At 54.7% G+C, this 12952-nt stretch overlaps 2 protein-coding genes across 2 annotated transcripts; both read right to left on the bottom strand.

The window, feature by feature from the left end:
- Positions 1-268: 268 nt before the first annotated feature.
- Positions 269-6955, bottom strand: LOC115383263 (WD repeat-containing protein 36-like). Its single transcript, XM_030085390.1, has 22 exons — positions 6714-6955; positions 6463-6490; positions 6288-6388; positions 5062-5179; positions 4845-4977; positions 4701-4755; positions 4301-4433; positions 4001-4176; positions 3811-3931; positions 3608-3673; positions 3087-3176; positions 2868-3010; positions 2673-2790; positions 2431-2596; positions 2239-2347; positions 2091-2170; positions 1896-2003; positions 1578-1809; positions 1066-1185; positions 900-981; positions 626-813; positions 269-551 (listed from the first exon to the last, which is right to left on the bottom strand). The coding sequence occupies exons 1-22, from the start codon at positions 6855-6857 to the stop codon at positions 402-404; spliced, it is 2661 nt and encodes an 886-aa protein (XP_029941250.1). The 5' UTR covers positions 6858-6955; the 3' UTR covers positions 269-401.
- Positions 6956-8389: 1434 nt separating this feature from the next.
- Positions 8390-12952, bottom strand: LOC115383343 (solute carrier family 25 member 46-like). The gene is made up of 8 exons (XM_030085519.1): positions 12487-12952; positions 11562-11604; positions 11155-11212; positions 10985-11062; positions 10763-10863; positions 10602-10658; positions 10464-10521; positions 8390-9303 (listed from the first exon to the last, which is right to left on the bottom strand). The coding sequence occupies exons 1-8, from the start codon at positions 12755-12757 to the stop codon at positions 8707-8709; spliced, it is 1263 nt and encodes a 420-aa protein (XP_029941379.1). The 5' UTR covers positions 12758-12952; the 3' UTR covers positions 8390-8706.

Consider the following 12952-nt stretch of genomic DNA (forward strand, 5'->3'; position numbering starts at 1 on the left):
TCCCAGGTGGATCTTCTCCTGGCGGAGTCCTTCGTCTCCAGACTCCTGGGTTTGCTGAAGGGATCAGTGTTCTGGAACGTTCTCCTCCAGCAGAGTCCAGGATGAAGATCAACGCGGAACGCTGGACTCCGGGGGAAGCAGCGGTGAGGAGTTCAGGAGGACCCCCCCCCACCCCCAAACCTCCACCCGGACCTCCACCCAGACCCACACCCAGACCCCACCTCAGCCTGATCCCAGTGCAGCTCCAACAGTCAGTCTGATTGGCCCATGTGGGACACGCCCCCTTGAATTTTATTACGTAAAACAATAAATTCAAACAATCTCAGAAGACAGTCAACAGAAAATCAGTCCAGAAGAACTGTGTGTGTGTGTGTGTGTGTGTGTGTGTGTGTGTGTGTGTGTCACAGCAGAGCACTCTTGGTGTATGACAGTAAACACAGGGATTGGTTGAAGGAGGCCCGTAGCTCCGCCCACCCCGCCTCCAGCCGGGCTGACAGGCGGCTCAGCGCTTCCATGGCGACGGCGTCCTGCGACACCGAGCGCAGGTGGAGCTGAAAGACAGAGGAAGTGTTGACAAACAGGGCGGAGGACGGCGGGCGGCGGCGCTGCGTTCTGATTGGCCAACCTTCAGGAACAACGCCAGGTAGGCGTGAGCCAGGTCGAAGTCCCGCCCACTGGCCAGCATGCTGTCAATCATGTGGATGAAGGCCCGCAGGAGGCTGTTGGCTCCGCCCCCCTCAGGCGAGAGACAGGCGAGCTCGACGGAGATGGCCGACGGCCCACAATCCTTCAGGAGGCGCGGCGAGCGCCGGACTGCACACATCGACCAATCAGAGCCGGTTACACTCCGGGTTCATCTGAACGAGACAAACTTCACTGAGACGAGAAGACGAACTCACAGGAGCCAGACTCCGCCTCTTCCTCCAGAGCAGTGCTGAACTTCGACCTTTGACCTATCAACGCCGATGACAGCACCTTGGACTAAGACAGGAAACACGATGTCATCGGCGTCCTGCGCTCTGATTGGACGACACCCGGCACACACTCGTCCATTCAGAGGCCTACCTGAGTCTCCTGCTCCGTCGCCGCGGGAGACGCAAAGCGAGGAGTGACGCCGGGGACGGTGGGCAGGAAGAAGGGGGCGGAGGGCGGGGCGGAGGGCGGGGCCACCGGACGGTTCCTCCGCTGGACACGGTAAAGACACACAGACAGCAAACAGTCAACAAACTGTCAACAATCAGTAAACAGGCTGTCAACAAACAGCAAACAGACTGTAAATAAACAGTAAACATTCTAAACAAACAGTAAACATACTGTAAACAAACAGCAAACAGACTGTAAACAAACAGTAAGCAAACAGTAAACACACTGTCAACAAACAGTAAACACACTGTCAACAAACAGTAAACAGACTGTAAACAAACAGTAAACATACTGTAAACAACCAGTAAACATACTGTAAACAACCAGTAAACAAACAGTAAACACACTGTCAACAAACAGTAAACAGACTGTAAACAACCAGTAAACATACTGTAAACAAACAGTAAACAGACAGTAAATAGCAGTAAACAGACCTTGATCTCCTCCAGGTGCAGCAGACTTTTCCACCGAGACTCCGGCTGCAGCGACAGAGTCACAAGCTCCGCCCCCAGCTGATCAGCTGACTGGTACACACCCTCAGCTTCCTCTGATGTCACTTCCTCCTCGCGGTCGTCCGCGGCGACGCCTGGTAACGTCTCCACGGTGGGCTGGTAGTCGGCCGGGAGGGGGCGGAGTCCCACCGGCCCACACAGGCTCTTATTGGTCCTGGGGAAGGAGAGCTCCACTGTGATTGGCTGAATCATACAGGGCTCAGTGATGTCATCGAACGCCGCACTGTGATTGGTCCAGACCAGAGAAAGATGCCGAGACTGTCCACGTGAGTGGTCGCCATGAAGTCACCAGTGGGAGACATGGACACGCCCACTGGCGCCGTGGACACCAGGAAGCAGTCCACGAGGCTGAGGACAGAACAGGAAGTGGTCATCATGGGGGCAGGAAGTGGTCATCATGAGGACAGGAAGTACAGCGGGCCGGCCCATTGTCACCTTCCAGAGGGGAGGTCCCACGTCCGGATGGTACAGTCCATCCCCACGGTAACCAGCCAGCGACTGTCGGGGCTGAACGTCTGCAGGACACACGGAGGCGTGAGCGCTCGCCTGCTAGCATCGTTAGCATCACTGACACAAAACCCACCATGTCGTTAATGTTGCCATGGTGACCTGCAAACTTCCTGACGACCCGCCGTGTTTCTATGTCGATGACCACCAGAGTGAAGTCATCCAGCGCTAACGCTAGCATCCCACTGAAACAGACAGAAGCTTCAGCGCAATGCTAACAGCTGTCCCCCGTTAGCATTTTGCTACCATGCAACTGATTGACCGTCACCTGTCTCTGTGTAGCTTCATGCTAGCAGGCGCAGCGTTTAGCTTTAGCTCCTCCTCCAGCTTCTTGGTTTTGAAGCGCCAGAACTTCAGCAGCCAATCAGAAGCGGCGCTCACCGTCAGCTGGTTGAGAGTATCCGTGGCGACGCCTCGCACCGCGCCGCTGTGAGCTGCAGGGGAGGGTTTGGCGTGAACCGCGGGAGACACCGAGACGGCCAATCACTGACGGCCAACGGGAATACGCACCTTTCTCCTCGTCGCCGTAGCAACCGCGGTGGAGGCCGGACTGCAGGTTGTAGACGTCGACGCGGCCGCTCGACAGACCGACCACGGCGAAGTTCCCACAGGAAGTGATGTCAACAGCCTGGAACGGACAGGAGTCAGGTGACCAGAGCACCGAGCCAGGGGCGGAGCTCCGGGAAGCACGGGCGTGACCGTTACCGTGGCGACGGCATCCCGTCCAACGCCCGGAGGCTGCAGGTGGTGAGCTCCCATGGTGCAGCGCTGGTAGTTCCACGTCGTGGTTGCTAGGCGACCACGGTGACAGGCCACAATGCCATCCCAGTCCGACTGACGAGCGACGGCTGTCAATCAAACAGAAACAGGAAGTCAGCAGGGTGCGGGCGCAGGTGAGAGGGCGGGGCCTGGCAGAGCGCCCACCGGAGGCGAAGCAAGTGATGGCGGGCAGACGCAGCTCCTCGTAGGACCGCCCCTTTTTCTTCTTCTGCTCCTTCTTCTTGTTCACCGAGCCTGAAGAAAGAAGAGAAGGAGAGGATGAGGAGGAAGAAGGGAAGAGGAGGAAGAAAGAAGGATGAGGAGGAAGAAGAAAGAAGGATCAAGAGGAAGAAAGAGGGATGAGGAGGAAGAGAGGATGAGAAGGAGGAAGAAAGTGGGATGAGGAGGGAAAAAGAGGGATGAGGAGGAGGAAGAAAGAGGGATGTGGAGGAAGAAAGGGATGAGGAGGAGGAGGAAGAAAGGGGGATGAGGAGGAAGACAGGAAGAGGAGGAAGAAGGGATGAGGAGGAAGAGAGGATGAGGAAGGGGAGGAAGATGGGATGAGGAGGAGGAAGAAAGAAGGATGAGGAGGAAGAAAGGGGGATGTGGAGGAAGACAGGAAGAGGAGGAAGAAGGGATGAGGAGGAGGATGAAGGGAATCTGAGGAGGCGGAGGGAGGATCTGACCGTGACCCAGGCTCCGGTTGAATCGCTCGTGAACGGTGGAGAAAGACTGCAGCGTCCCGTCCTGACCTGCAGAGGGCGCCAGCACATCCAGTAGAGCATCTTCCTCCAGATCAACTCTATTTTTCACTTTTTCAACCTTCAGAGTAAAAGTTCATAATCTGGATGTTGGTATGTTGAATTAGATAAACATGACATTTGTTTACCGGCACTGAGGATGTTTTTCCCGTCGTTGCCATGGTGATGGATGGTGGTGGGAGGGGCACTGTGGCCCTGCCGGCACCGCAGCAGTCTGGCCCCGCCCCCTTCCTGATCAAAGATCCACACCTGAAGACACAGCAGCTCCTCAGCGCTCCGTCCTCAGAGCGAGGTCGGAGCGCCGGCGTCCGGCTCTACCTTGATGGCGTTGTCGGCTCCGTTGGTGACCAATAGCGGCTCACCGTGAAGGAAGGTTGCCCCGGCGATGGCCGTCTTGTGGGCGTGTCTGTGCTGAGTGACCAACTGCCGGCGCTCCAAGTCCCAGAATGCAATGTGGCCCTGAGGACTGCCGGACGCCACGACGGGGGGGCCGTCTGAGAGGGTGGGGCCAGACAAGAGGGAGGAGTCATAGAAGAGAGGGAGGGGTCAAGCAGGTCTAGAGTAGAGGGAGGGGCCATACAGGTGGGGGTGGGAGGAGCGACAGACTATTTCCTGTACCAGTCCTGAAAGCGAGCGAGCTGATTGGTCCCCAGTCCTGTGTGAAGCTCATCAGCGTCTCGTCCAATCGGATGTTGTGGATAATAATGCGACCTGTTGCCGTGCCAACGCCCACCACGTCCACTGCGGGACTCTGGGAAATCAAGTTAAAGCAAACAGCATCGGTTCAATACGAGGAAATGTACGGGACCAACAGGAAGTGGTACTGACAGGAAGTGGTACTGACAGGAAGTGGCACTGACAGGAAGTGGTACTGACAGGAAGTGGTACTGACAGGAAGTGGCACTGACAGGAAGTGGTACTGACAGGAAGTGGTACTGACAGGAAGTGGTACTGACAGGAAGCGAGCTCACAATAAGCGGTACTGACAGGAAGTGAGCTGGCAGGAAGTGGTACTGACCTGCTGCAGGACGGTGACCCCTGCTGACCAGCCGGTGAAGGTGTATAGCAGCTTACTGAGGACAAAAACAGGTTCCAGCTGTTGGAACTTAAAGAACATGTATAATGTAGTGCAGCCTGGGGGTTAACATGCTAACACGCTAACCTGGTCTTGATGTTCCACAACTGCAGTGCACCCTGGGAGCTCCCCAGCAGCACCTTGTTCAGGTAGGTGCTCGGGTGCATCATGGCCGACACGTCGAAGGTCGTCGGGTCAAAGTGCAGCTGTAGGTAAATGTCTGCATGGCAGAGAGAGGCATGATGGGAAACTGTACAGGTCCTGAGCAGGTGAGTGTGTCCCAAGCCCCGCCCCCTCTACTCACCTCCTCCCTGGACGTCCCACACGATGACATCACCACCGCAATCCGCTGAGATCAGCTGATCACCCAGAGGCAGCAGCAGGCGCACGTCATGCTGGTGACCATGGTAACGCCTCACCACCTGAACACAGAGATGGGCTGGTAACCATGGTAACGCCTCATCACCTTTACACAGAGATGGGCTAGTAACCATGGTAACGCCTCATCACCTTTACACAGAGATGGGCTAGCAACCATGGTAACAGTAATGCTGCATTCACACCGAACGCGTCCCGGGCGTCGTCGACGCTTGGGACGCCTCGACGCTGACGCTTGTGACGCTTTAAACACGACGCTTGACACCGGGTGGTCACAAAGCTCGCGACGCTCGCGACGCTCTTGATGCACGTCAGTTAATTGGCGCGCAGGAGGCTGATTTCTGTTTCCAGCTATGGCGGATCGCATCAGGAGAGCGGCTTGGCTTTATTTGTTAAATAAAGCTAGGCCGCGTCGTTGTCGGAAAAGTCGCTATTGGCTGGTCTGCTCCTCTCTGCTCTGACTGCAGCGGGGAGCGCTGCTGAGACTGACCGCTTGTGAGCGCTTTGGGACGGGGGAGGGGCTCACACCCGCTGCTCATGGACGACAGCAACGAGACGTCCTGTCACGTCTCCAGAGCACCGGAGAAAGTTGCTAGATTTGTCGCTAGTTGCTTTTGACAAAAAAACGTCGCCAAGAGGCTTTGGAAAGTCGCCAGATTTAGCGAGAAAGTCATCAAGTTAGCAACACTGGCCGGCCCGCATCGGTGCTCGGACCACTCGTAGTGACGTAGTACCGGAGGGATCGTCTCTGATTGGTTGACGCTCAGCGGCAGCGCGTCGAAAGTTCAGTTTTCCCAACTCTCAAAAAGCGACGCTCACGACGCTCCTGACGCCGGGGATGAGCGTCGTGGGCGTCGACGCTCGAAACGCTGGAAAAGCGACGCTCATGACGGTCCTGATGCGCCGCCCCGCCGCCCGCCGCTCCACGACGCTCGTCCACCATAGACTTTGCATAGAAAAGCGCCGCTCACGACGCTTGCGACGCGACCGGTGTGAATGCAGCATAAGAGATCAGCCCTTCACACGGGGAGTGTGCTGCTGGGGGTGGTGTGTGTGGGTCCTCCTGTCCGGGCTGGCTCAGGTGACCCCTACCTTGGTGTGTGTGTGTGTGTGTGTGTGTGTGTGGGGGGGGTTACAGTTAAAGGTTCTCACCTCTTTGTTTCGGGCGAAGGCGCTGACGAGTCGCCCGGCAGCGGCAAACACCAACATCCGGTCCGCCGCCAAACATGTGATGTCATCTGGGAGGCTGTCACCTAGGCAACCATAAACCGTTACCTCCCAGCAGCCAATCAGAGAGCAGAATGACAAACAGACTGGAAATACTTACTCACAGACACGATGCCCAACCGGCTCACCTGGAACACAAAGACAGGATCAGAGCGACGGGTTAGCAGAGCAGCAGGGTTAGCTTAGCAGGGGTAGATTAGCTGGGTTAGATTAGCAAGGTTAGTTTAGCAGAGTTAGATTAGCTGAGTTGGCTTAGCAAAGTTAGTTTAACAGGGTTAGTTTAACAGGGTTAGTTTAGCAGGGTTAGGTTAGCGGGGTTAGTTTAGCAGGGTTAACCATCAGACTTCTTACGTTGAACGTGTGGAAGCTGCGGCCGCATGACGTCACCAGGTAGAACTCGCGGTGCTTCAGGTGGAACCGGAGCGCGTGCGGCACGTGGTTGGAGTAAATCCCCAGAACCCGGAAGCCGGAGAACAGCGAGCTGCCGGCCGACATGTTCCGGTACCGGGAACAGAGCAGAACCCGAGGAGAAGCGGCCCAGAACCCGAACACACCGGGGCAGCGTGGAGACAACACACGAGGAGCGCCGGCTTCTGGGTCCGACTGCAAACCACGGCTGCAGCACAGAGGTTCCGCTCCGGTCCTTCCGGTCCTCTGCCTTTTTTTTGTTTTTTTTTAATTAAAAAGAAAACAAACCTATACAAACTCTCGCGGGGGCAAACAGTCAGACAATCAAGAAAATAGCACAAGCAAAAAAAAAAAAAAAAAAAAAAAAAGAATTACAGTGGGGTGGGGGGGGGGTCAAACAATCAAACATGGCGCAAGCAAATCAACACAAGTTCACGTCAATTAAATCTCCACTGGTCTGGGCCTTCTATCAAATCACAGATCACAGCATATTTTTTTGGGAACAGCACCTGACACTCTTTTCAGAGACAGAAAATAAAGGTCAAACTGGTTTTTGAAATAGTTAATGGAGTGTGTTTTGTTCTTCCATTTATTACAATGTAAATGATATTTTCCCAGCAGAAGAATTATATTGATAACCGTGGATGAAGCTGTCTGGATACGTTTTGTAATATAAAATGTCAGAGAGGTCCAAACTCTCAATATCAATATCATTGATCTTCAGGGAAATCCAGTCCTTCCGGTCCTCTGCTGGCTCTCCTGGCGGTTCTGTGGTTCCGGACTGGATTCAAACATTTAGTTTTCAACAGGAGTTAAATGTTTGTAACTTTTTTCAGTATTCAACATGTTTTACAGGTTTCTACAAAATCCAACAACCCCAAAACACTTTGGTGGACACGTTATAATCACACATTCACTACGCTGTGGAACACCAACACATAATATTGTAGCGTTACGACACTGAAGCAAATACTGGGAACTACTTTTTCTTTTGAAATCACTACGCCCAGACGCCATGTTTAGTAAGTAGTTCCGTCTTAACAATCTTCACATAAACAACTAAATCTCGTAATTTTACTTTAATATTCCACAGCGTAGTGAGTGTGTGGATTATAACGTGTCCACCAAAGTGTTTTGGGGTTGTTGGATTGTCTATTTGATGAGTTTGACGAGGGGGAACAAAAATACCGTCCACTTCCATTGTGTCCGTCCTGAAAACCTTCCCCGACTCACCTCTGGATAAACAACAGCTCGCCTCACAGAAACAGTCAGTCTGCTGCTCTGATGACTGAGGAGTTGTGCTAAATGAGCCAATTTGCCAAAAAGTCGAAGAATCGCTTTAATTTCTTTAAAAAATTGTTTTCCTGAAACTCTGGTTTTAATGTGATTTCTCTCTTCACTTTAATTTTCTCAGGCTTTTGAGACTCTGAAGGCTTCAGTCTTCACCTTTCTGCCTGCAGGGGGCGCTATTAGCTTCAAATCAAATAAAGGAGGATCCAGGATGGAGCCCTGAGGAACTCCACATCCAATGATGCTTCCTGTTTACACTCAGAATGGTTTCATTCAGGTACAAAACCCAAAACATTTAAAATGCTTCAATTTATGAAACACTCAAAACATTTTATTTTTTATTTTATCCAGACATTTATTTTGAAAAACAGCTTAAGATTTAATGATCAAATAATTTATTCTTAAACTTTTTGCAACACATAGAACTTTATTTTTTACAACTTTTTACAAAAACAACCGAAACGGAAGCAGCGGGTTGTTGACACGTTTCCACAGGACCAATCATCTGTCAGTATTTACAAACAGGAAGTTCATGCTGCTACAGGAAGTGATGTGAAGCTAAGCTAGGCTGATGGGTGCTTGTGATTGGCTGACGGCGGCGGCGGGAGTGTTCCTGTTGGTCAGTGTCCGTCTCCGCGGCGGCGCTCTAGCCGGTCTTGGCGTCCAGCAGCAGCAGGCGCAGCAGCGTCCGGGCGGCGGCGAGCAGCGCGCCGTGCAGCGCGTACTGCGCCAGCAGGGCGCCGAAGCCGCGGTAGAAGCCGGCGCCGCCCTCCTTGCGGCGAATGGCGTGCAGGCAGTCGTGGACGCCGTCGTACTGCGTGTTGACGGGCAGGACCAGCGGGCTGCCGCCGTTGCCCGCCGCCACGGCGCCGTCGGTGGCGTCGATGATGGTGCGCGTGCCCTGCAGCGCCAGGCGGTGCAGCGCCGTCTCCAGCGGGAACAGCAGCACGTCGGCCGCCAGAGACCCCGCCCACGCCGCCGCCAGCTCGGGGAAGTAGGCGTCCAGCGGGTCGGACGGCTCGGCGCGCCGCTCCCGGCCGCGCCGGTGCAGCCACAGCGCCGCACGCTGGACGCCGGCCGCCACGGCGTAGCGCAGCACGGTGTGCAGCGCGGCGGGCAGCAGCAGGCGGCCCAGCGGCAGCAGGCGGCGGCTGTGGGGGGCGCCGACGCCCAGCAGGCGGGCCACGCCCTCCCGGACGCAGTCCAGCAGCCCAGAGGACGCCTCGTCCCGCACGATGTCACTCTGTCCACAGGAGAGGACACGTCAGGACCAGCGACCCCTGACCTCCTGACCCCATGAATGACCCCACGACCTCCTGACACTCAGACCACCTGACCCCATGACCTTGTGACCCCTGACCTCCTGATCTGGACACATCAAAAAGTGCTTGACATGCGGACCGCCGTGGTTTCCACTAGGGGAGGGCGAGGGCCTCAAACTTCTATCAGGGTATGATTTGATGTACAAAGTACAGCAGAAGAGTGTCTTGGTGGTTACCACGGCAACACGCTGAAAGCAAGGAAGCAGGAAGTAGTTTTTAAACTATTAAACAGCAGAAATCAAGTTACTTTGAACCCAAACCAGGTCCAGGTCACAGATCAGGGGTCGGCTACTTGATTTGGCGTCGGGCCAATTTTTTTTTTTTTTTGACTGATCCCTGTTCATCGGTGGCTAACAGCTAAGCTAACAGCTGACTGAGGCTCCGCTATCAGCAGCTACTTTTACGAGGCGTCCCTGAAGGCAGCAGGAGCTGCAGGTGGTTCTCTGAATCGGAGGGTTTCAGGTGTTCCACAGGTAAAGGAGGAGGTTCAGGAGGAGCTGGATGCTGACAGGTTAGTGGGCGGAGTTACTGCCTCCGTGAAGCAGCTGCCTCACATTCTCTAAATCAGGGTTTCCCAGCCCTGGTCCTCGGGGAACCCTATCCTGCATGTTGTGGATGTTTCCCTCTTCCAACACACCGGATCCAAATGATCAGGACTGTGATCAGGCTTCTGCAGAGCTTGGTGACGAGCTGGTCCTTTGAATCAGGTGTGCCGGACGAGGGAAACATCCAAAACATGCAGGATAGTGTTCCCCGACGACCAGGGTTGGGAAACCCTGCTCTAAATCATCTGGCGGCCAGATGTTACTGTTCAGCCGCCGGTTACAGATCAATGTTATAGACGTTACACCAAACTTTTCCAATAGCTCTTCCTCTGTCTGTTCTCCGCTCGCCGCCATCGCTGTTGTTCTGTACGACTTCTTCTGGGAACGGGCATCTAAAACGCTGCATTACTGCCACCTAGTGGACGTGATGTGCTATGGCGGTTTGACCAAAATCCCTGCCGTGGGCCAAATTTCTATAACATACGGTTTATATTGTTAATACCGCCCAGCCCTAGTTTCCATGGTAACAGACTCACCTGGACGGTCTCGATGAGACTGGCACAGTAAAAGGGCAGAGCCACCACAGCTGTTAACCTGTGGGTCAGAGGTCAGAGGTCAGACTGGACTTAGAGTGCAGAAGAAGAAGAAGAAGAGGAAGAGGAAGAGGAGCTGACCCTTTGAGCAGTAAATGTCCCGCCAGCTGCTTCCAGCTCCACCTGTGAGGAAGCTCCCTGCACACACACACACACACACACACACACACACACACACACACACACACAGAGTTACTGAGCGTCGCGGTCAGCGGTCGGGCTGCTGCAGAGGATGTGGTTACCGTGGTAACGGTGTGAACTCGCTGATGACGCCCTCGGCTCCCAGAGTGATGCCGTGAACGATGAAGGTGCTGCCCATCCCCTTCCAGAGGGACCGCACGCCCTGCGGCCGCCGCAACCGCCACAGAGACAACAGCCGGCATGAGCAACCGCAACAGTGACAGACACTGAGAACTGTGTGTGTGTGTGTGTGTGTGTGTGTGTGTGTGTGTGTGTGTGTGCACCTGAGCCTTAGTGATGGAGTACATCACAGCGACGGCGCTGAAGGGAGTCAGGTGGTAGGAGCGGGCGTGGTAGTTAACCTGAGACAAGGAGCCAATCAGAGCGCAGCAGGTCAGAGCTCATTAGCATATCGTTGACATCAACAGGAAGTGATGTCACCAGCAGAGGTTACCTGACACTGTCGACGGAAGACGATGCAGGGGTGAGCCAGGACGTTTTCTGTGAACAGACTACACACACACACACGCACGCGCACACGCACACACACACACACACACACACACACACACACACACACACACACACACACACACGCACACACACAGGAGGAAAGCTGCAGCAACTGATTTCTTCTGTTTTGTATCATATTTTAAAAATCTTAATTGGATGCTGATTTTCATGACTAAATTTATCACTGACCCCAGGTTGACCCCTGTTGACCCCCGCTGACCCCCTGACTGGATGAACTACAGAAAGTGTGGGACTGTAAAGACCTGGACCCCCCTGGGACCTATGGAGACCCCTGAGGGGGTGGAGGACCTCAGGTTGGAGACCACTGCTGTCAGAGGAGAAACATACCTGACGAGTCCGATTCCGAACCCGGCGAAGCGGTTCAGCTGCTCTGGAACAGGAAGAGAAGACGACACGTTATCACATTCACACACCAGAGCAACACTCACACACCAGAGCAACACTCACACACCAGAGCAACATTCACACACCAGAGCAACACTCACACACCAGAGCAACATTCACACACCAGAGCAACACTCACACACCAGAGCAACACTCACACACCAGAGCAACACTCACACACCAGAGCAACATTCACACACTGCAACAACAACATTCACACACCAGAGCAACACTCACACACCAGAGCAACACTCACACACCAGAGCAACATTCACACACCAGAGCAACACTCACACACCAGAGCAACATTCACACACCAGAGCAACACTCACACACCAGAGCAACATTCACACACTGCAACAACAACATTCACACACCAGAGCAACACTCACACACCAGAGCAACACTCACACACCAGAGCAACATTCACACACCAGAGCAACACTCACACACCAGAGCAACATTCACACACTGCAACAACAACATTCACACACCAGAGCAACATTCACACACCAGAGCAACATTCACACACAGGAACAACATTCACACACCAGAGCAACATTCACACACCAGAGCAACATTCACACACAGGAACAATTTAAGGACTTCAGTGTCAAAACACCTGTTAGCTTCGTTAGCTGTTAGTCTGGTCAACAGTTAGCTTGTTTAGCTGTTAGCCTCGTTAGCTGTTAGCACTACTTCATCCGATTCCCACTATAAAGGCCATACTGCAGAAATATCTCCATAATGTTTCTAATAAAAATGTCGTCCTCAGACGTTTCTTCCTGAACTGCGCCGGATTCATCCAGCAGAAGCAGTCTGTGTCCCCGCTAGCTCCATTAGCCTGTATGCTAACACACCGACCCACCGGCGGGCGGCACGCCGGGCTGCGGGGCGCCCCAGCCGGCCGCGGCTCCCGGGGCTCCGGGCTCCCCCTGCGGGTCGTCGTACAGCGGCGTCCGCTCCCCGGGGTGCAGGTTGCGGCTGCCGGGGATGTCCGGCGGCGTGGTGACCCAGTGGTGGTGCTGCAGCTCGGCGGGCGCTCCGGCGCTCCGGACCGGGTATCCGGCTCCGTACAGCGGGTCGTCGCGGCCCCGGTATCCGAGCCCGTCGAAGCTGTCCGGCCGTCTGGAGGCCATCGCGGGGTCGGGGCGAGGACGGGAGGCGGGGGCACCGTGAGCGAGATCCGGCTACTGGAGGGAGGAGGCGGGCATGAAGCGTGAAGGGCGAGCGGTCCCGGACGGGCGGCCGACGAGTCGGTTCACCGGAGGATCGATCGACCTGATCGGGCTGACCCGCAGGAACACATCCGGCAGCGACCCGGAGACGCTGCA

This window comes from Salarias fasciatus (assembly GCF_902148845.1).
Source record: "Salarias fasciatus chromosome 7 unlocalized genomic scaffold, fSalaFa1.1 super_scaffold_4, whole genome shotgun sequence".
NCBI lineage: Eukaryota > Metazoa > Chordata > Actinopteri > Blenniiformes > Blenniidae > Salarias > Salarias fasciatus.

Coding starts and splice junctions, on each gene's coding strand:
- LOC115383343 (XM_030085519.1), bottom strand. CDS start 12,757: ATGGCCTCCAGACGGCCGGACAGCTTCGACGGGCTCGGATACCGGGGC. Junction 11,213..11,561: donor TTCGGAATCGGACTCGTCAG/GTATGTTTCTCC, acceptor GTGTGTGTGTAG/TCTGTTCACAGAAAACGTCC. Junction 10,864..10,984: donor ACTCCATCACTAAGGCTCAG/GTGCACACACAC, acceptor CGGCGGCCGCAG/GGCGTGCGGTCCCTCTGGAA.
- LOC115383263 (XM_030085390.1), bottom strand. CDS start 6,857: ATGTCGGCCGGCAGCTCGCTGTTCTCCGGCTTCCGGGTTCTGGGGATT. Junction 5,180..6,287: donor CCTTCGCCCGAAACAAAGAG/GTGAGAACCTTT, acceptor CTCTGTGTTCAG/GTGGTGAGGCGTTACCATGG. Junction 552..625: donor ACCTGGCGTTGTTCCTGAAG/GTTGGCCAATCA, acceptor TCTGTCTTTCAG/CTCCACCTGCGCTCGGTGTC.